At 64.1% G+C, this 20093-nt stretch overlaps 2 protein-coding genes across 7 annotated transcripts; one reads left to right on the forward strand and one right to left on the reverse strand.

Moving 5' to 3' along the window:
* The first annotated feature begins 270 nt into the window (after nucleotides 1–270).
* RDH5 (retinol dehydrogenase 5) lies at nucleotides 271–11268 on the forward strand. Of its 4 annotated transcripts, XM_085041229.1 has the most exons (6): nucleotides 2504–2569; nucleotides 4027–4335; nucleotides 4482–4494; nucleotides 6399–6657; nucleotides 8826–8989; nucleotides 10757–11268. In XM_085041229.1, exons 2-6 carry the CDS (start codon nucleotides 4030–4032, stop codon nucleotides 10978–10980), a joined length of 966 nt encoding a protein of 321 aa, XP_084897355.1. In that variant the 5' UTR covers nucleotides 2504–2569; nucleotides 4027–4029; the 3' UTR covers nucleotides 10981–11268. The 4 variants fall into 4 exon arrangements, with proteins under 4 accessions (XP_084897354.1, XP_084897355.1, XP_084897352.1 ...); XM_085041228.1 differs by lacking the exons at nucleotides 2504–2569; nucleotides 4482–4494 and adding an exon at nucleotides 271–294 and having other exon boundaries at nucleotides 4027–4348; nucleotides 10757–11265; XM_085041226.1 differs by lacking the exon at nucleotides 4482–4494 and having other exon boundaries at nucleotides 2506–2569; nucleotides 4027–4348; nucleotides 10757–11265.
* Nucleotides 11269–11930: 662 nt separating this feature from the next.
* Nucleotides 11931–19562, reverse strand: CD63 (CD63 molecule). 3 transcript variants are annotated; one of them, XM_085041242.1, is made up of 9 exons: nucleotides 19440–19520; nucleotides 18981–19001; nucleotides 18713–18781; nucleotides 16011–16199; nucleotides 14111–14185; nucleotides 13881–13976; nucleotides 13663–13806; nucleotides 13502–13585; nucleotides 11931–12133 (listed from the first exon to the last, which is right to left on the reverse strand). In XM_085041242.1, exons 3-9 carry the CDS (start codon nucleotides 18776–18778, stop codon nucleotides 12068–12070), a joined length of 720 nt encoding a protein of 239 aa, XP_084897368.1. In that variant the 5' UTR covers nucleotides 18779–18781; nucleotides 18981–19001; nucleotides 19440–19520; the 3' UTR covers nucleotides 11931–12067. The 3 variants fall into 3 exon arrangements, with proteins under 3 accessions (XP_084897368.1, XP_084897365.1, XP_084897367.1); XM_085041239.1 differs by lacking the exon at nucleotides 18981–19001 and having other exon boundaries at nucleotides 18713–18790; nucleotides 19416–19562; XM_085041241.1 differs by lacking the exon at nucleotides 18981–19001 and having other exon boundaries at nucleotides 18713–18790; nucleotides 19469–19540.
* Between the last annotated feature and the right edge of the window lie 531 nt (nucleotides 19563–20093).

Below are 20093 nucleotides of genomic sequence, written 5' to 3' on the forward strand. Positions count from 1 at the left end.
AAATACCCAAAGCCCCTTAAAAAAGTGCTCAAACTCCCGCAAAAGTGCCCACACCCCCAAAAATACCCAAACCCCCAAAAAGTGCCCAACCCCCCCAAAAGTCTCCCAGCGCCCTGCGGGGGGCTCAGGGCTCAGGGGGGCTGACCCCCCCGGGCAGTCGGGCCGTGCCAGGCGCGGGGAGGAGCAGCCTTGGCCCCCCCGCCCCAAATCCCCGCGACCCCTCCCCTCTGCCCGCCCCCAGCGCTCACTGCCCCAGCTGCGGCCCGAGCGGCGCCGGCGACAGAGACCCCCGAGGTACGTGGGGACCCCCGAGGGACCCCCAGACCCCCCCTTTGTGCCCCAGAGAGACTTGGGTACCCCCAGACCCACCTTTGTGCCCCCGGGGGTCTCAGGGACCCCAAGAGGGACTTAAAGACCCCCCCTCTACTCGGGGACCCCCCTTTTTTGTCCCCGAGGGACAGAGACCCCCCCTCTAATCAGGGACCCCCACTCTGTCCCCCCCGAGGGTCTTGGGGACCCCCAGACCCCCACTTTGTGCCCCTGAGGGACCTGGGGACTCCCAGACCCCCCCTCTGTCCTCCCCGAGGGTCTCGGGGACCCACAGATCCCCCTTGTGCCCCTGAGGACTTAGAGACCCCCCTCTAATCAGGGACCCCCATTCTGTCCCCCTGAGGGACTCAGGGACCCCAGAGCCCCTCTGACCCCCGAGGGTCTTGGGGACCCCCGACACCCCCTGTGCCCCGAAAGTCTCGGGACCCCCTGACCCCCTCTTTGTGTCCCCGAGGACAGAGACCCCCTCTAATCAGGGACCCTCACTTTGTGCCCCCGAGGGACTTGGGGACCCCGAGGGACATAAAGCCCCCCTCTAATCAGGGACCCCCCTCTGCCCAGGGACCCCCCTTTGTGCTACCAGGGTCTTGGGGACCCCCAGACCCCCACTCTGTCCCCCCGAGGGACTTGGGGACCCCAAGAGGGACTAAGACCCCCTTTGTGTCCCCGAGGGACAGAGACCCCCTCTAATCAGGGACCCCCACTCCGCCCCCGGTCTTGGGGACCCCAGGCCCCCTCTGACCCCCGAGGGTCTTGGGGACCCCCGACACCCCCTGTGCCCCCGAAAGTCTCGGGGACCCCTGACCCCCTCTTTGTGTCCCCGAGGGACAGAGACCCCCCCTCTAATCAGGGATCCCCACTCTGACCCCCCCTGAGGGTCTTGGGGACCCCCCCTCTGACCCCCCGAGGGACCTGGGGACCCCGAGGTGTGACCCCAAACATCCCGGGGGGAAAGGGGGTCCCTCCGGGGGTCCCTCCGGGGGTCTCTTTGGGGCTGTGAAGCCCCCAAACCAACCACGGGGGTCCTGAGACCCCAAAACCCCAAATGGGGGTCCCGGAGGGGGACAGACCTACCTAGTGTCCCCCCTCGGTGTCCCCCCAAATCCCAGGGGGGGTTGGGGGTCCCTGTCACCCCTCTGGGGGTCCCTCTGGGGGTCTCTGCCACCCTCTGGGGGTGTGAAGCCCCCAAACCGACAGTGGGGGATCCTGAGACCCCAAAACCCCAAATGGGGGTCCCAGAGGGGAACAGACCTACCTGGTGTCCCCCAAATCCCAGGGTGGGAAAAAGAGTCCCTCGGGTGTGAAGCCCCCAAACTGACAATGGGGGGTCCTGAGACCCCAAAATCCCCCAGCCGGAGGTCTGAAACCTCCAAACCATCCATGGGGGATCCTGAGACCCCAAACCCCCCTAAATGGGGGTCTGAAACCCCCAAACCAACCACGGCGGATCCTGAGACCCCAAAATCCCAAGTAGGAGTCTGAAACCCCCAAACCGACAACTGGGGGTCTTGAGACCCCAAAATCCCCCAAACGGAGGTCCTGCAGGGACCTGAGTGGTCCTGAGACCCCAAAATCCCCCAGCCGGGGGTCTGAAACCCCCAAACCAACCACGGGGTGGGTCCCGAGACCCCAAAACCCCTAAATGGGGGTCTCGGAGGGACCTGGGTAGTCCTAAGACCCCAAAATCCCCCGCACGGGGGTCTGAAACCCCCAAACCAACCACGGGGGATGTCCTGAGACCCCAAACCCCCCTAAATGGGGGTCTGAAACCCCCAAACCAACCACGGGGTGGGTTCCGAGACCCTAAAACCCCTAAATGGGGGTCTCGGAGGGACCTGGGTGGTCCTAAGACCCCAAACCCCCCCAGCCGGGGGTCTGAAACCCCCAAACCAAGCACGGGGGATGTCCTGAGACCCCAAAACCCCCCAAACGGGGCTCTGGGAGGCACCCGGGTGGTCCTGAGACCCCGAACCCCGCACGGGGGTCCCTCAGGGGGGCACAGGACACCTGTAGGGCTCACCACCCCCCCGCTGTCCCCTCCCCGCCCGGCACAGGTAGTTCGGGGGGCTCAGGAGGGTTGGGGGTCCCGGGCAGGGTGGGGTCAGTCTGGGGGTCCCCGGGCGGGGGCAGTGGCCGCAGGTGACCCCGCGGTGACCCCCCGAGCCCCCCCGGAGCCCCCCTGGCCGGCCGCTGACGCACGGCCAGCTGACCCGGGCTGGGCCCGGCCGGCCCCAGGTGGGTCTGGGGTCCCGCGGGGGGCTCGCTGTGCCCCCCAGCCCCGGGAGGGGGGGTTGGGGTGTCCCCCACCCACCCTGGGGACAGCGACACCCCAGGGTCACCCCGCGGGGACAGGGCGGAGCTGAGGGTCAGCCTGAGTGACCTCGCTGGCCACCCCACGGCTGGGGGCAGGGGGTGAGACCCCCGAGTCGGGGGGGGCTGGGGGTCTCTCCGGGTGGGTGAGGGGCTGCAGGGGGTCCTGGCGGGGGTCCCACGTGTCCTTTGTCCCCTGGATGTCCCCACCGTGTGGCTGTCCCTGGTACCGGTGACACTGGTGGCACTGGGGACACTGATCCCCGCGGGGACAGGGTGGGGGTCCCGGCAGGGTGAGGGTCCCTCCAGGCTCCTGGGGGGCTCGATGTGACCCTGGCGGGGGTCCCACCTGTCCCCTGGGACCCCCAAACGGCACCCCCAGTGTCCCCTGCCCCCTCCATGTTTCTGTCCCTCGGCTGTCCCTGGCGCTGGTGGCACTGGTGGCACTGGGAGGGGCAGAGAGTGGGGGTCCAGGCAGGGTGGGGTGAGACCCCCGTGGTCCGGGCAGGGTGGGGGTCCCTCCAGGTGGGTGAGGGGCTGCAGGGGGTCCTGGCTGGGGTCGCACGTGTCCCTTGTCCGCTGGATGTCCCCACCGTGTGGCTGTGCCTGGTACTGGTGACACTAGTGACACTGGGACAGTCAGGCTCCCATACTGTGGCACAGGGTGGGGTCCGGGCAGGCTGGGGGTCTCTCCAGGTGGGTGAGGGGCTGCAGGGTGACCCTGTCGGGTGTCCCACGTGTCCCTTGTCCCTCGTAGGCCATGTGGCTGTCCCTGGCACTGGTGACACTGGGAGAATGGTGACACTGGGACAGTCAGGCTCTAGGTGGCACTGGTGACACTGGGACAGGCTGAGGGTCCCTGCAGGCTCCTCGGGGGGCACTGAGGTGACCCTGTCGGGTGTCCCCCACCCGCAGGCCATGTGGCTGTCCCTGGCACTGGTGACACTGGTGACACTGGGACAGGCTGGGGGTCTCTCCAGGCTGCAGGGTGACCCTGCCAGATGTCCCTTGTCCCCCTCAGGCCATGTGGCTGTCCCTGGCACTGGTGGCACTGGTGGCACTGGTGGCACTGGGACAGGGGGGGTCACTGGTCCCTGGGTCACTCCAGGCTCCTCGGGGGCACTCAGGTGACCTGTCGGGTGTCCCACATGTCCCCCACCCTCAGGCCATGTGGCTGTACATGGCGCTGGTGGCACTGGGACACCAGAGAGGCTGGGGGTCTCTCCAGGCTCCCGGGGGGCACTCAGGTGACCCTGTGGGATGTCCCTTGTCCCCCTCAGGCCATGTGGCTGTACGTGGCGCTGGTGGCACTGGTGACACTGGGACAGGCTGGGGGTCTCTCCAGGCTGCAGGGTGACCCTGTGGGATGTCCCTTGTCCCCCTCAGGCCATGTGGCTGTACGTGGCGCTGGTGGCCCTGCTGGCCTGGGCGCTGGGCTGGCAGCTGCGGGACCGCCGGACGCTGCCCACGGTGACCGACAAGCACGTCTTCATCACCGGCTGTGACAGTGGCTTCGGCAACCTGCTGGCCCGGCGGCTGGCCCGGCGTGGCTACCGAGTGCTGGCCGCGTGCCTGACCCCCCAGGGCGCCGAGAGCCTGCGGGGGGACAGCGGAGGGGGACACCTGAGGACAGTCCTGCTCGATGTCACCCGCTCGGACAGCATCCGCAGGGCGGCCGAGTGGGTGCAGAAGGAGGTGGGGGAGAAAGGTGAGGGATTGGGGAGAAAAAGGGGTCTGGGGGCTTGGGGAGGGGATGGGGGACAGTGGCAGGGGACATCTGAGGACAGTCCTGCTCGATGTCACCTTCTCTGACAGCATCTGCTGAGTGGGTGCAGAGGGAGGTGGGAGAGAAAGGTGAGGGATTGGGGGAGAAAAAGGGGTCTGGGGGCTTTGGGAAAAGGGTCTGGGGGCTTGGGGAGGGGATAGGGACAAGGACTGAGAGAGGGGTGGCAGAGGGGACAGATGAGGACAGTCTTGCTAGATGTCACCCGATAGCACCTGCAGGGCAGCCGAGTGGGTGCAGAGGGAGGTGGGGGAGAAAGGTGAGGGAAGGGAGAAAAAAAGGTCTGGGGGCTTGGGGAGGGGATGTGGGACAGGGGGGATATGGGGGGACAGCGGCAGGGGACACCTGAGGACAGTCCTGCTCGTTGTCACCCACTCGGACAGTATCTGGAGGGTGGCTGAATGGGTGCAGAGGGAGGTGGGAGAAAGGTGAGGGATGGGGAAGAAAAAGGGGTCTGGGGGCTTGGGGAGGACACAGGGACAGGGAGGATATAGGGGGACAGTGGCAGGGGACACCTGAGGACAGTCCTGCTCGATGTCACCTGCTCGGACGGTATCCGCAGGGCAGCGGAGTGGGTGCAGAGGGAGGTGGGGGGAAAAGGGTGAGGGCTTGGGGAAAAAATGGTCTGGGGGCTTGGGGAGGGGATGTGGGACAAGGACTGAGAGAGGGGTGGCAGAGAGGACACCTGAGGACAGTCCTGCTCCATGTCACCTGCTCTGACAGTATCTGCAGAGGGAGGTGGGGGAGAAAGGTGAGGGATTGGGGGAGAAAAAGGGGTCTGGGGGCTTGGGGGAAAGGGTCTGGGGGCTTGGAGAGGGGATGTGGGACAGGGGAGATATGGGGGACAGCACAGGGGGACACCTGAGGACCGTCCTGCTCGATGTCACCCTCTCAGACAGTATCTGATGAATGGGTGGAGAGGGAGCTGGGGGGAAAAAGGTGAGGGATTGGGGAAAAGGGTCTGGGGGCTTCGGAATAAAGGGTCTGGGGGCTTGGGGAGGGTCTGGGGGCTTGGGGAGGGGATGGGGGCTTGGAGAGGGGCACGGGGACAGGGAGGGACAAAGGACCAAGAGAGAGGTGGCAGAGGGGACACCTGAGGACAGTCCTGCTCCATGTCACCTGCTCTGACAGTAGCTGCAGAGGGAGGTGGGGGACAAAGGTGAGGGAAGGGGGGATAAAGGGTCTGGGGGCTTGGGGAGGGGATGGGGACAGGAGGGGACAGCGATCAATGGAGGGACACTGGGGGGACATTTGGGGGTCCCAGGGGACACTGGGAATGCCATCTCAGGGACACTATGGGTGCCATTCCGGGGGTCCCAGGGGACACTGGGGGTGCCATTTGGGGGTCCTCGGTGACCCTTGAGGGTGTCATTTTGGGGTCACTGGGGACACTGGGGATGCCATTTGGGGGACACTGGAGATGTCATTCCGGGGGTCGCAGGGGACACTGGGGGTGCCATTTGGGGGTCCCAGGGGTCACTGGCAGTGCCACCCTCAGTGTCCCCAAGGCTGTTCAGCCCTACCAGTCAGGGTACATGGGGACAGCAGAGGGGTGACAGGGACGGGGACAGGGACAGCAGGGTCCCGCCAGGGCACCCTGGGGACAGTCTGGGGGTCCCAGAGGGACACTAGGGGTGCCATTTGGAGGGACACTGGGGGTGCTATTTGGGGGACACTGGAGATGTCATTCTGGGGGTCCCAGGGAACACTGGGGGTGTCTTTGGGGGTCACTGGGCATGCCATTCTAGGGGTCCCAGGGGTCACTGGGGATGTCATTTGGGTGTCCCAGGGGTCACTGGCAGTGCCACCCTGCTGTCCCCAGGGCTGTTTGGCCTGGTGAGCAACACCGGCATCGCCAACCCCACTGACCCCAGGGGACATGGGGACAGCAGAGGGGTGACAGGGACAGGCGGGTCACCCTGGGGACAGTCTGGGGGTCCCAGGGACACTGGCAGTGCCACCCCGGTGTCCCCAGGGCTGTTTGGCCTGGTGAACAACGCCGGCATCGCCAACCCCATCGGCCCCACGGAGTGGATGGACATCGAGGACTTCCGGCGGGTGATGGCGGTCAACGCCTTCGGGGCCATCGAGGTCACCCTGCAGCTGCTGCCGCTGCTCAAGAGGGCCAGGGGCAGAGTGGTCAACACCTCCAGCGTCCTGGGCCGCATCTCGGCCAACGGCGGCGGCTACTGCATCTCCAAGTACTGCATCGAGGCCTTCTCGGACAGCCTCAGGTGGGGACGGAGCTCTGGGCGTGGCCTGAGTGACCCTGGGCGTGACATGGTCAGTCTGACTGGGTGTGACATGGTCACTGTGACTGGGCGTGACATGGTCACCCTGACCGGGTGTGACATGGTCACTGTGACCGGGTGTGACATGGTCAGTCTGACCAGGCGTGACATGGTCACTCTGACTGGGTGTGACATGGTCACTCTGACTGGGTGTGACATGGTCACTGTGACCGGGTGTGACATGGTCACCCTGACTGGGCGTGACATGGTCAGTCTGACTGGGTGTGACATGGTCACTGTGACCGGGTGTGACATGGTCACCCTGACTGGGCGTGACATGGTCAGTCTGACCGGGCGTGACATGGTCACCCTGACTGGGCGTGACATGGTCAGTCTGACCGGGCGTGACATGGTCACCCTGACTGGGCGTGACATGGTCAGTCTGACCGGGTGTGACATGGTCACTCTGACCGGGTGTGACATGGTCACTCTGACCGGGTGTGACGTGGTCAGTCTGACCGGGTGTGACCTGGTCAGTCTGACTGGGTGTGACCCCCCTGGCCATGCCATTGTCTCCCTGACTGGGCTGTGACCCCCCTGGCCACACCCTGACCCCCCTGGCCACACCCTGACCCCCCTGGCCACACCCTGATCTCTCCTGGCCATGCCATTGTCGCTCTGACCGGGTGTGACATGGTCACTCTGACTGGGTGTGACACCCCCGGCCATGCCGTGGTCACCCTGACTGGGCTGTGACCGCTCTGGACACACCCTGACCCTCCTGGACACACCCTGATCTCTCCTGGCCATGCCATTGTCACCCTGACTGGGCTGTGACCACTCTGGACACACCTTGATCCCCCTGGACCCCCCCAGCCATGCCATGGTCACCCTAACCAGGCTGTGACCACTGTGGACACACCATGGTCACCCTGACCCCCTCTGGTCACAACCTGACCCTCCTGGCCACTCCCTGAGCCCCTTGGCCATGCCATGGTCACCCTGACTGGGTTGTGACCACTCTGGACACACTCTGACCCTCCTGGCCACACCCTGAGCTCTCCAGCCATTCTGTGACCACCCTGATCAGGCTCTGTGTCCTCCAGCCAGGCCATGGTCACCCTGACTGGGCTGTGACCCCTCCAGCCACATCCTGACCCCTCTGGACACACTCTGACCCTCCTGGCCACACCCTGAGCCCTCCAACCATTCTATGACCATCCTGACCAGGCTCTGAGTCCCCTGGCCACGCCATAGTCACCCTGACTGGGTTGTGACCACTCTGGCCACATCCTGGCCCTCCTGGACACTCTGAGCCACCCTGGCCATGCCATGGGCACCCTAACCACCTCCAGCTAAACTTTGACCCTTCTGGTCACACACAGCCATTCTGTGACCACCCTGACCAGGCTCTGAGCCCTCCGGCCATGCCATGGTCACCCTGACCAGGCTGTGACCACTCAGGACACACCCTGACCCTCCTGGTCATACCCTGAGCCCTCCTGGACATGGCCTGAACATCCCTGGTCATGCCATGGTCACCCTGACCGGACTGTGACCACTTCGGCCACATCCTGACCTCTCCTGGCCACACCTTGAGCCCTCCTGCCACATCCTGACCTTCTTGGTCACACCCTGACCCTCCTGGCCACACCCTGATCCCTCTGGTCACACCCTGACTGCGCTGGGTGCTCCCTGACCCCTCTGGCCACCCCTGACCCTTCCCTCCACCCCCTGAACCTTCTGACTACCCCGACCCCTCTGACCACCCCAGAGCCTCCTGACCACCCCCCTGACCCCTCTGACCACCCCAGAGCCCTCCAGCCAAACCCTGACCCTTCCCTCCACCCCCTGACACCTCTGACCACCCCAGAACCTTCTGACCACCCCCTTGACCCCTCTGACCACCCCAGTGCCCTCCAGCCAAACCCTGACCCTTCCTTCCACCTCCAAACCCCTCTGACCATCCCTGACCCCTCCGGCCACCCCTTGACCCCTCTGACCACCCCCCTGACCCCTCTGACCCCTCCGGCCATCCCCCTGACCCGCCGTGTCCCCCCAGGCGGGACATGCGGCACTTTGGGGTCAAGGTGAGCATAGTCGAGCCAGGATTCTTCAAGATGGTGTTGGTTTGTTGTTGGTTGCCCCCCTGACCCGCCGTGTCCCCCCAGGCGGGACATGCGGCACTTTGGGGTCAAGGTGAGCATAGTCGAGCCAGGATTCTTCAAGACCAACGTGACGGAGCTGAGCTCGCTGGAGGCTGCGCTGCGGCAGCGCTGGGAGCGGCTGGAGCCCGAGACGCGCGGGAGCTATGGGGAGAGCTTCCTGCCCCAGTGTGAGTGTGTGGGGCTGAGAGTGTGGGGCTGTGGGGAGAGCTTCCTGCCCCAGTGTGAGTGTGTGGGGCTGGGATGTGGGGCTGAGACCCCCAGAGAGGGGTGTATGGGGCCCGAGACCCGCGGGAGCTACGGGGAGAGCTTCCTGCCCCAGTGTGAGTGTGTGGGGCTGTGGGGAGAGCTTCCTGCCCCAGTGTGAGTGAATGTGGGGCTGGGATGTGGGGCTGAGGGGTACATCACACCTGAGACCCGCGGGAGCTACGGGGAGAGCTTCCTGCCCCAGTGTGAGTGTGTGGGGCTGTGGGAGCTATGGGGAGAGCTTCCTGCCCCAGTGTGAGTCTGTGGGGCTGGAGATGTGGGGCTGAGACCCGCGGAAGCTATGGGGAGAGCTTCCTGCCCCAGTGTGAGTCTGTGGGGCTGGGATGTGGGGCTGAGGGGTACATCACACCCCAGACCCGTGGGAGCTACGGGGAGAGCTTCCTGCCCCAGTGTGAGTGAATGTGGGGCTGGGATGTGGGGAGAGCTTCCTGCCCCAGTGTGAGTCAATGTGGGGCTGTGGGAGCTATGGGGAGAGCTTCCTGCCCCAGTGTGAGTGAATGTGGGGCTGGGGGTGTGGGGCTGAGACCCCCAGAGAGGGGTGTATGGGGCTGAGACCCGCGGGGGCTGTGGGGAGAGCTTCCTGCCCCAGTGTGAGTCTGTGGGGCTGTGGGGCTGGGGGTGTGGGGCTGGGACCCCCATGTGAGTGGGATGTGGGGCTGGGGGGACATCACACCTGAGACCCCCTCGGCTCATCCCCCAGACCCCAAAGCTCAGCACCTCATCCCTGCCTGTTTCCCTTTTTCTGAGCCTTTTCCTAACCCTTTCCTCACCCTTTTCCTGACCCTTTTCCCCTCTCCCTGACCCCAAAGCTCAGAACCTCATCCCTGCCTCAGTTTCCCTTTTCCTAACACATTTCCAACCCTTTTCCTGACTGGGTTGTGTCACTTTTCCCACCCCTATCCTAACCCCTTTCCCTAAGCCTTTTTCCAACCCTTTTCCCACCCATTTCCCTAGCTCTTTTCCCACCCTTTTCCTAACCCTTTCACTGCCCTTTTCCTCACCCTTTTCCCTTTTCCACCACCTCACCCCTGCCTCAGTTTCCCCTTTCCCTGCCCTTTCCTAACCCTTTTCCTAACACTTTTCCCCTCTCCCAGACCCCAAAGTTCAGCACCTCACCCCTGCCTCAGTTTCCCTTTTCCTAGCACTTTTCCCAATCCTCTTCCCCCATCCCTGACCCCAAAGCTCAGAACCTCATCCCTGCCTCAGTTTCCCTTTCCCTGCCCTTTCCCTAACCCTTTTCCCAACCCTTTTTCAACTCTTTTCCCACCCATTTCCCTGACTCTTTTCCCAACCCTTTCACTGCCCTTTTCCTAACCCTTTTCCCACCCATTTCCCTGACTCTTTTCCCACTCTTTTCCTGACCCTTTTCCTAACCCTTTCACTGCCCTTTTCCTAACCCTTTCCCCACCCCTTTCCTCACCCTTTTCCCTTTCCCAGCACCTCATCCCTGCCTCAGTTTCCCTTTTCCTGACCCTTTCCTAGCCCTTTCCTTGTCGTTTTCCTAACCCTTTCCCTAACCCATTTCCTAACCCTTTTCCCCTCTCCCAGACCCCGAAGTTCAGCACCTCATCCCTGCCTCAGTTTCCCTTTTCTTGACCCTTTTCCCTTTCCCAGCACCTCACCCCTGCCTCAGTTTCCCTTTCCCTGACCATCTCCCGTCCTCCCCGCAGACCTGAAGGTGCAGCGGCTGCTGCTGTCGCTGCTGTGTGACAAGGACCTGTCCAAGGTGACAAGCTGCATGGAGCACGCGCTGCGGGCGCAGCACCCGCGCAGCCGCTACAGCGCCGGCTGGGACGCCAAGCTGCTCTGGCTGCCAGCCTCCTACCTGCCCTCGGCCATCGTGGACCTGGGGCTGGCCCTCATCCTGCCCAAACCGGCCCAGAGTGTGCACTGAGAGACCTGAGAGACCCCAGACCCAAAATAATAAACCCCCCTGGATGGGGAAAATAGCCCCTGAACTTTTCTGTCATTGTTCTGTTCAGTTTGGGATTTGGGGACATTGAGGTGTCCTACCTGCCCTCGGCCATCGTGGACCTGGGGCTGGCCCTCATCCTGCCCAAACCGGCCCAGTGTCCATTGAGAGACCTGAGAGACCCCAGACCCAAAATAAACCCCCCAGGGTGGGGAAACAACGTCCTGAACTTGTCTGTCCTTGTTCTGGTCAGTTTGGGGTTTGGGGACACTGAGGTGGCTCTTGAGGATTTGGGGACACTGAGGTGACACACAGACCCACTAGGACTGCTCCCCCAGCCCTACAGCACCCACGGGGGTACAGGGAGACCCCAAAACTCCAGGAGGAGACCCCCAACCCCATAAGGAACCCCCAAATCTATGGAGGATTCCCAACCCCATAATGGAACCCCCAACCCCAAAAGGGGACCCCAAATCCATGGAGGACTCCCCAACCCTATAAAGGAACCCTCAACCCCATAAGGGATTCCCCAACCCCATAAGGGAACCCCAAATCCATGAAAGACCCCGCCACCCATGAGACCCCCTGAACCCCATAAAGGACCTGTCAGAGAACCCCCCGACCCCACAATTGACCCCTCGACCCCCTAAAGCACCCCTGAACCCCACAAGGGAACCCCAAACCCATAAGGGACCCCTGACCCCATAACAGATCTCCCAACCTCATAAGAGACCCCTGAACCCCATCAATGACCCGCCGACCCCATAAAGGACCCCCAAATCCATGGAGGATTCCCAACCCCATAAATGACCCCCCGACCCCATAAAGGACCCCTGAACCCCATAAATGACCCCCTGACCCCATAAATGACCCCCTGACCCCATAAATGACCCCCCACCCCATAAAGGACCCCCCACCCCCACACTCATCTCTCCAGAAGCTTCTCCTCTTTATTCCAAACCCGGGGGGCACCCCGAGCCCCCCAGGACCCCCGAGGGGGGGTTTGGCACTGGGGGGCTCTGCCAGGACCCCCCTGGACCCCCCTGGGGTCAGGATTTGGGGTTGGGGGCTACATGACCTCGTAGCCACTGCGGATTCCCCGCATGAGGCAGCAGGAGAACACGATGCCCAGGATCTGGGGGGAGGAAATTGGGGGTCTCAGCCCGGATTTGGGGGTCTCAGCCCGGATTTGGGGGTCTCAGCCTGGATTTGGGGGGGTCTGACCCTAGATTTGGGGGTCCCACCCCATATTTTGGGGTCTCACCCCATTTTTAGGGAGTTATCACCCCAGATTTTAGAGTCTCACCCCAGATTTGGGGGTCTAACCCTATATTTGGAGGTCTCACCTCAGATTTAGGGGGTGTCACCCTATATTTGGGGGGTCTCACCCCAGATTTGGGGGGTTCTCACCCCAGATTTAGGGGGTTATCACCCCAGATTTTAGGGTCTCACCCCAGATTTAGGGGCGTCTGACCCCAGATTTGGGGGTCCCACCCCATATTTTGGGGTCTCACCCCATTTTTAGGGAGTTATCACCCCAGATTTTAGGGTCTCACCCCAGATTTGGGGGTCTAACCCGAGATTTGGGGGTCTCACCTCAGATTTAGGGGGTCTCACCCCATATTTAGGGAGTTATCACCCCAGATTTTAGGGTCTCACCCCTGATTTAGGGGGGTCTGACCCCAGATTTGGGGGTCTCACCCCATATTTTGGGGTCTTGTCCCCCAATTTGGGCTTTCCCACCCCCCATTTTAGGGTCTCCCCCCCAATTTAGGGTCTCCCACCCCCCATTTTGGGTTCTCCACCCCCCAGTTTAGGATCTCCAACCCCCATTTTGGGTTCTCACCCTCCATTTTCGGGTCCCTCACCCCACATTTTGGATTCTTCCACCCCACATTTTAGGGTCTCCTCCCCAATTTGTGGTCCCACCCCCCATTTTGGGATCTCTCATGCCCCATTTTGGGCTCTCCCACCCCCATTTTAGTCTCTCCCACCCCCCAATTTGGGCTTTCACCCCACATTTTGGATTCTGCCACAACTCATTTTAGGGTCTCCCCCCAATTTGGGGTCTCCCCCTCATTTTAGGCTCTCCCACCCCCCCTTTTTGGAGTCCCACCTCCCATTTTAGGGTCTCTCCCCAATTTAGGGTCTCCCACCCCATTTTGGGATCTTCCACCCTATTTTGGGGTCTCCTACCCCCCAGTTTTAGGGTCTCACCCCCAATTTAGGGTCCCTCACCCCACATTTTGGATTCTCCCACCCCCCATTTTGGGATCCCACCTTCCATTTTGGGGTCTACCCCACAATTTAGGGTCTCCCACCCCCCATTTTGGGCTCTCAATCCCCCATTTTAGGCTCTCCCCCCCCATTTTAGGCTCTCCCCCCCATTTTGGGGTCCCACACCCCCATTTTAGGGTCTCCCACCCCCATTTTGGATTCTCCCCCCCATTTTGGGATCCCACCCTATTTTGGGGTCCCCCCCCACTTTCAGACCCCTCCCCACCTCGAAGAAGGCGATCCCCAACGCCACCGCCGCCACCACCACGATGTTCCTCCTCACCCAAACCTCCAGGCTCTGCAGGCAGCCCTGGGGGGCACAGGGGGGTCAGGGGGGCTTTGGGGACCCCCGGGGGGGTCAGATCCCCATTTGGGGAGGGGTCTCACCCTGTCGAACACGCTGGCCGCGCTGGGATGGACGTTACAGCCCGCAGTGTCCACTCTGCAGCAGGACCTGGGCACGGTGTCGTTGACCCCAAACTGCCCCACGCGAGCCCAGTCCGTGTAGTTGTTCACCCCACAGCAGGAGAACTGCGGGAAAACGGGGGTGGGAATTGTGGGGAGGGGTCCAGGAGAAGCCCCCCGACCCATTTGGGGTCACTCACGTCCTGCTGGAACTTGTCCATGGCTGTGGTCAGCGGCAGGTCGCGGCCGTAGCTGTTCATGGCGTCCCAAAGCCCCTCCTGCACCACCGAGCGGACCTGGGGGGCACCGGGGGGTCAGGGGGGCACCGGGGGGTCACTGTGGGGGTCAGGGGGGCACCGGGGGGTCAGAGGGTCCCCGGGGGGGTCCCGGGGGGGTGAGGGACCCCCGGCCGTGGGGCACAGCCCCCCACCTTGTCCTTGAAGACGTAGCCGGCGATGGCAGCGGCGATCTCCACCAGGAAGATGAGGCTGAGCAGGACGGCGAACTGGGGGGGCAGCGGGGGTCAGGGGGTCAGGGTCTGGGGTGGGGGGTCTGGGGGGTCAGGGGTTTGGGGGTCAGGGGGCTCTGGGTGTCTGGGGGGTCTGGGGGGTGGAGGGGTCAGGGGTTGGGGGTCTGGGGGGTCAGGGAGGGTCTGGGGGTCTGGGGGGTGTTTAGGGGTCAGGGGTTGGGGTCTGGGGGTCGGGGTTGGGGGTGTTTGGGGGGTCAGGGGGTCTGGGAGGGTCTGGGGGTGTTTAGGGGTCAGGGGTTGGGACTCTGGGAGTCTGGGAGGGTCTGAGGGGGTCTGGGGGTGTTTGGGGGTCTGGGGTTCAAGGGGTTTGGGAGTCAGGGGTTTGAGGGGTCAGGAGGGGTTTGGGGTCAGGGGTCTCAGGCTTTGGGGGTCTGGGGAGGTCAGGGATGGTCAGGGGGCTCAGGGGGCACAGGGGTCTGGGGGTTTGGGAGTCGGGTTTGGGGTCTGGGGAGGTCAGGGGTTTGGGGAGGTCTGGGGGTCAGGGGGGTTATGGGGGTTTGGGGGGAGTCAGGGTGGGGGTCATTGGGGGGTTCTGGGGGGCAAGGAGGGGTCTCAGTGGGGTGGGGAGGTCAGGGTGGGGGTCAGGGGGTCACAGTAGGGGTTATGGGGTCAGGGTGGGGGTTATGGGGGTGTTTTGGGGGGATCAGGGTGGGTGGGGGTCAGGGGGTCACAGTAGGGGTTATAGGGGTCAGGGTGGGGGTCAGGGTGGGGTCAAGGGGGGGTTTTGGGGGAGTTCCAGGGGTCCCAGTGATGTCCCAGTGGTGTCCCAGTGATGGGCTGGGTCGGGGGTCCTGGGGGTGTCCTGGGGCTGTCCTGGTGCTCTCCCAGGTGTCCCCACTGTCCCCCGGGGGTCTCCCAGGTGTTCTCCCACTGTCCCCCGGGTGTCCCCTGGCTGTCCCCTCACTGTGGTCACCATGCAGTAGCTCTCCCGCTGTTCCCCAGGGGGCCTCCCGCTATTCCCCACTGTCCCCCGGTGGTCTCCCACTGTTCCCTGGTGTCCCTCAGGTGTCCCCCAGATGTCTCCCAGGTGTCCCCCGCTGTCCCCTCTGTCCCCTCACCCTGGTGACCATGCAGTAGCTCTCCCTCTATTCCCCACTGTCCCCCAGTGTCCCCTGGCTGTCCCCAAGTGTCCCCATGTCCCCTCACCGTGGCGACCATGCAATAGCTCTCCTGCTATTCCCCACTGTTCCCCACTGTCCCCAAGTGTCCCCCAGGGTTCTCCCTGGTGTTCTCCCACTGTCCCCTGGCTGTCCCCATGTCCCTGCTGTCCCCTCACTGTGGTGACCATGCAGTAGCTCTCCTGCTATTCCCCACTGTCCCCAAGTCTCCCCTGGCTGTCCCCAGTGTCCCCATGTCCCCGCTGTCCCCTCACCGTGGTGACCATGCAGTAGCTCTCTCTCTATTCCCCACTGTCCCCTGGCTGTCCCAGTGTCCCCAAGTGTCCCCTCACCGTGGTGACCATGCAGTAGCTCTCCCTCTATTCCCCACTGTTCCCCACTGTCCCCAAGTGTCCCCCACTGTCCCCAAGTGTCCCCATGTCCCCTCACCGTGGTGACCATGCAGTAGCTCTCCCTCTATTCCCCACTGTCCCCAAGTGTCCCCCACTGTCCCCAAGTGTCCCCAAGTGTCCCCTCACCGTGGTGACCATGCAGTAGCTCTCCCACTGTTCCCCACTGTCCCCCAGTGTCCCCTGGCTGTCCCCATGTCCCCGTTGTCCCCTCACCGTGGTGACCATGCAGTAGCTCTCCTGCTATTCCCCACTGTCCCCTGGCTGTCCCCATGTGTCCCCATGTCCCCTCACCGTGGTGACCATGCAGTAGCTCTCCCTCCAGGCGCCGCAGCAGCCGAAGAAGGAGGTGAAGAAGATGACCACGCCCAGCACCACGATGGCCACGGGGGTCCCGCTGGATGCCACCCCGGGGGCCACCGGAGCCTGGGCCAGGGCCAGCTGGGCGTAGATGCCGATGGCGATCAGAGCCACGCCGCACACCTGCGGGACAGGGGGAGGGGACACCGAATTGTCACAGCCCCGAATTGTCCCCAAATTCCCCATTCCCAAATCCCCTGCAGCTCCGATTTGGGGACAAACCTGGGGGGACAGGGGTTAGGGGACACCGAAGTCACAGCCCTGAATTATCCCCAAATTCCCCATCCCCGTGTCCCCTGCAGCTCCGATTTGGGGACAAAGCTGGGGGGACAGGGGTTAGGGGACACCGAAGTCACAGCCCCGAATTGTCCCCAAATTCCCCATTCCCAAATCCCCTGCAGCTCCGATTTGGGGACAAACTGGGGGCCACAGGGGGTAGGGGACACCGAAGTCACAGCCCCGAATTGTCCCCAAATCCCCTACAGCTCTGATTTGGGGACAAACCTGGGGGCACGGGGGGTTAGGGGACACTGAAGTCACAGCCCCGAATTGTCCCCAAATTCCCCATCCTGAAAACCCCCTGCAGCTCTGATTTGGGGACAAACCGAGGGGAATGGAGAGCTAGGGACCACCGGGGACACCCCGAATTCACATCCCCTAATTCCTCCCAAAATCCCCATCCCTGAATCCCCCTGCAGCTCCAATTTGGGGACAAACCTGGGGGGCACAGGGGGTAGGGGACACCGAATTCACAGCCCCGAATTCCTCTCAAAATCCCCTACAGCTCTGATTTGGGGACAAACTGGGGGGCTCGGGGGGTTAGGGACCCCTGGGGACACCCCGAATTCACATCCCCAAATTGCCATCCCCAAATCCCCTACAGCTCTGATTTGGGGACAAGCCTGGGGGGCACAGAGCTTTGGGGACCCCTGGGGACACCCCGAATTCCACATCCCCAAATCCCCAGTGGTTCCAATTTGGGGACAAACCGGGGGGACACAGGGGGTGTCCCCAGAGCAGTCCCCCCGGCCTGGGGAGGTGACACGGGATGGACACAGGGGGGACATTGAGTTGACACGATGGGGACACGGGCGGGACATGGGAGGTGACACGGAAGGTGACAGGGGGGTGACATGGGAGGGACACGGGTAGTGACACAGCATGGACACGGGGTGGACATGGGTGACACGGAAGGTGACACGGGGGGACATGGGAGGGACATTGAGGTGACACGGGGGTGACGGGGGTGTGCCATGGGGATGGACATGGGAAGGACACGGGTGACACACGGGGAGGTGACACGGGATGGACACTGAGGGGGACACGGGGGAGGTGACACGGGGGGTGACATTGAGGTTACACGGAAGGTGACACGGAGCACAGGGTGACACGGGGGTGACGGCCGGGATGACACCGGAGGAGGATGCGGGGAGGTGACACGGGGGGGACACGGGGGAGGTGACGGGGGGCTGATATTGAGGTGACACGGGAGTTGACACAGGGGTGACACGGGGGTGACATGGGGGGTGACACGGGATGGACACTGAGGGACACGCGGGGGGAGGTGACACGGGGAGGACACGGGTGAGGTGACACGGAGGGGACACGGGATAGACACGGGATGGACACTGAGGGACACGCGGGGGAGGTGACACGCGGGGGACACGGGGGAGGTGACACGGGGGGACATCACGAGCAGCGGGAAGTGCAGGAAGTTGTCCTTCCGGCCACGCGAGCCGCGGGGGGGTTTGGCAGCAGCCCGCCGGGGGTCCCGGGGGTGTCCCGGGGGTGTCCCGGGGGTGTCCCGGGGGTGTCCCGGGGGTGTCCCGGGGGTCTCCGGGGGGGTTCGGTGCGATCAAACACCCCGAGCCTCGCCAACACCGCGGGGGTGTCCCGGGGGGGTGGTGGCGCCGCCGTGTCACCGTGTCGCCGTGTCGCCGTGCCCCCCCGCGGCCCCCGCCACTCGAGGGGTGACTCAGCCCGGCGCCGCCAGGGTGGGGACAGCGCCTTTCCCGCGGGGGGGCGGCGGGGAGGGGCTCCGTGACCCCCCCGCTGTCCCTCTGTGTCCCCGCGCTGTCCCCTCGCTGTCCCCCAGTGTCACCCCCCCGTCCCGCTCCGGCCGTTAGCTCCTCGCGGCTTTTTTGTCACCCCAAATTCACCGCGACTTCCCCAAAGCCGCTCAGGGGGACCCCCCGGTTCTGGGTGTCCCCAGCCCGCTTCTAAGTGTCCCCAACCGGTTCTGGGGCTCCCAATCCCGGTTCTGGGTGTCCCCAACCCGGTTCTGGGTGTCCCCAACCCGCTGCCGAGTGTCCCCAACCCGGTTCTGAGTGTCCCCAACCCGCTTCTGGGTGTCCCCAACCGGTTCTGGGAATCTTTTCCCGGTTCTGAGTGTCCCCAAACCCGGTTCTGAGTGTCCCCAACCGGTTCTGGGGCTCCTTTCCCGGTTTTCAGTGTCCCCAACCCCCCCGGGGCCCCCCAGGACCGGCTGACCACCGGATGTGGCTTCACCCGAGTGACTCCAGAGTTTTCGGGACCCCAAACCCGGTTTTCGGGACCCCAAATCCGGTTTTCTGGACCCCAAATCCCATTTTCGGGACCCCAAACCCGGTTTTCGGGACCCCCCGGGCGCGACTCACCCAGAAGATGAAGTTGAAGAAGAAAACCAAAAACTTCACGCACTTCATTCCCCCCTCGACCGCCATGGTCTCTCCGTCCTGCGGGAGCCTCCGGTCAGCACCGGAACCGACACCGGGGAACCGCCGGGACCGCGACCGGGAACGCTACCGGTACCGGTACAACCGGGCCTGGAGTCCCGGGAGAGCTCCCGGTGCTCCCGGAGGAGTTCCCGGGGCTGCTCCCCCCGCTCCCGGTGCCGTTCCCCCCCAGTCCCGGTGCTGCCGGTACCGTTCCCCCCCGGTCCCGGTGCTCCCGGTTCCAGGAGTTCCCGGAGCCGTTCCCTTCCCGGTTCCCGGCGCTCCCGGTACCACTTCCCCCCAGTTCCGGCGCTCCCGGTGCCTTTCCCTCCCCACTCCCGGTAATCCCGGTTCCGTTCTCTCCCCACTCCCGGTAATCCCGGTACTTTTCTCTCCCCACTCCCGATGGTCTCGGTACCGTTCCCCTCCACTCCCGGTGCTCCCGGTTCCCTTCCCTCCCAGGTTCCCGGAGTTCCCGGAGGTCCCGGTTCCGTTCCCGCCCACTCCCGGCGCTCCCGGTACTTTTCCCTCCCCACTCCCGGTGCTCCCGGTTCCGTTCCCTCCCCGGTTCCCGGAGTTCCCGAAGTTCCCGGAGGTCCCGCTACCACTTCTCCCCACTCCCGGCGCTCCCGGTTCCGCTCCCCACCCGGTCCCGGCGCTCCCGGTGCCTCTCCCGGTGCCTCTCCCGGTGCCGCTCACCGCCGCCCTTCCCGAGGGCTCCGGATCATGTGACGGGAGAGCCCCGGGAATGGCACCGCCCCGGGACCGAACGGGACCGCCCCGGTAAGGGGAACGCCCCGGGACCGAACGGCACCGCCCCCGGCCCGGCCCGGGACACAAACACGGCTGGGGGGGACATTGCTTTATTGGGGGGGACACTGGGGACACACCGGGTGACACTGGGGACACACCGGGGGACACTGGGGACACACTGGGTACACCGAGGGTCTCTCACGGGGACCCGGAACTCCGAGCTCGCAGCGCGTTCTGCACCCCGGGATGGCCATGGGGGTCCCGGCAGGTTCGGGAGAGCCCCGGCTTGGGGTCCCTGTCACCCCTGTCACCCCTGATCCTGCCCTGGGGTCCTTGTCACCCCTGTCACCCCTAACCCTGGCTTGGGGTCCTTGTCACTCCTGTCACCCCCTGACCCTTCACCTTGGGGTCCCAGACCCTCCTGACCCCAAACCCTGGGGTCCCAAACACCCTGGACCCTTCACCTTGGGGTCCTTGTCACTCCTGTCACCCCTGACCCCACACCCCGGGGTCCCTGCTGTCCCACTGCCTTGGTCCCTGTCACCCCACACCCTGCACCCCAAGGTCCTCG

Source organism: Lichenostomus cassidix, chromosome 29 (genome assembly GCF_008360975.1).
Source record: "Lichenostomus cassidix isolate B80296 chromosome 29, HeHo_3.0, whole genome shotgun sequence".
Taxonomy (NCBI): Eukaryota; Metazoa; Chordata; class Aves; order Passeriformes; family Meliphagidae; genus Lichenostomus; species Lichenostomus cassidix.

Bases quoted from the DNA above. Each gene is read 5' to 3' on its own strand.
- CD63 (XM_085041239.1), bottom strand. From the start codon at position 18,778: ATGGCGGTCGAGGGGGGAATGAAGTGCGTGAAGTTTTTGGTTTTCTTC. The intron at 16,200-18,712 runs GTGAGTCGCGCC...CCTGTCCCGCAG, and splicing joins TCTTCAACTTCATCTTCTGG to GTGTGCGGCGTGGCTCTGAT. The intron at 12,134-13,501 runs GTGGGGAGGGGT...TCCTCCCCCCAG, and splicing joins TGGGGATCGCCTTCTTCGAG to ATCCTGGGCATCGTGTTCTC.
- RDH5 (XM_085041228.1), top strand. From the start codon at position 4,030: ATGTGGCTGTACGTGGCGCTGGTGGCCCTGCTGGCCTGGGCGCTGGGC. The intron at 4,349-6,398 runs GTGAGGGATTGG...CGGTGTCCCCAG, and splicing joins GAAGGAGGTGGGGGAGAAAG to GGCTGTTTGGCCTGGTGAAC. The intron at 6,658-8,825 runs GTGGGGACGGAG...GTGTCCCCCCAG, and splicing joins GCCTTCTCGGACAGCCTCAG to GCGGGACATGCGGCACTTTG.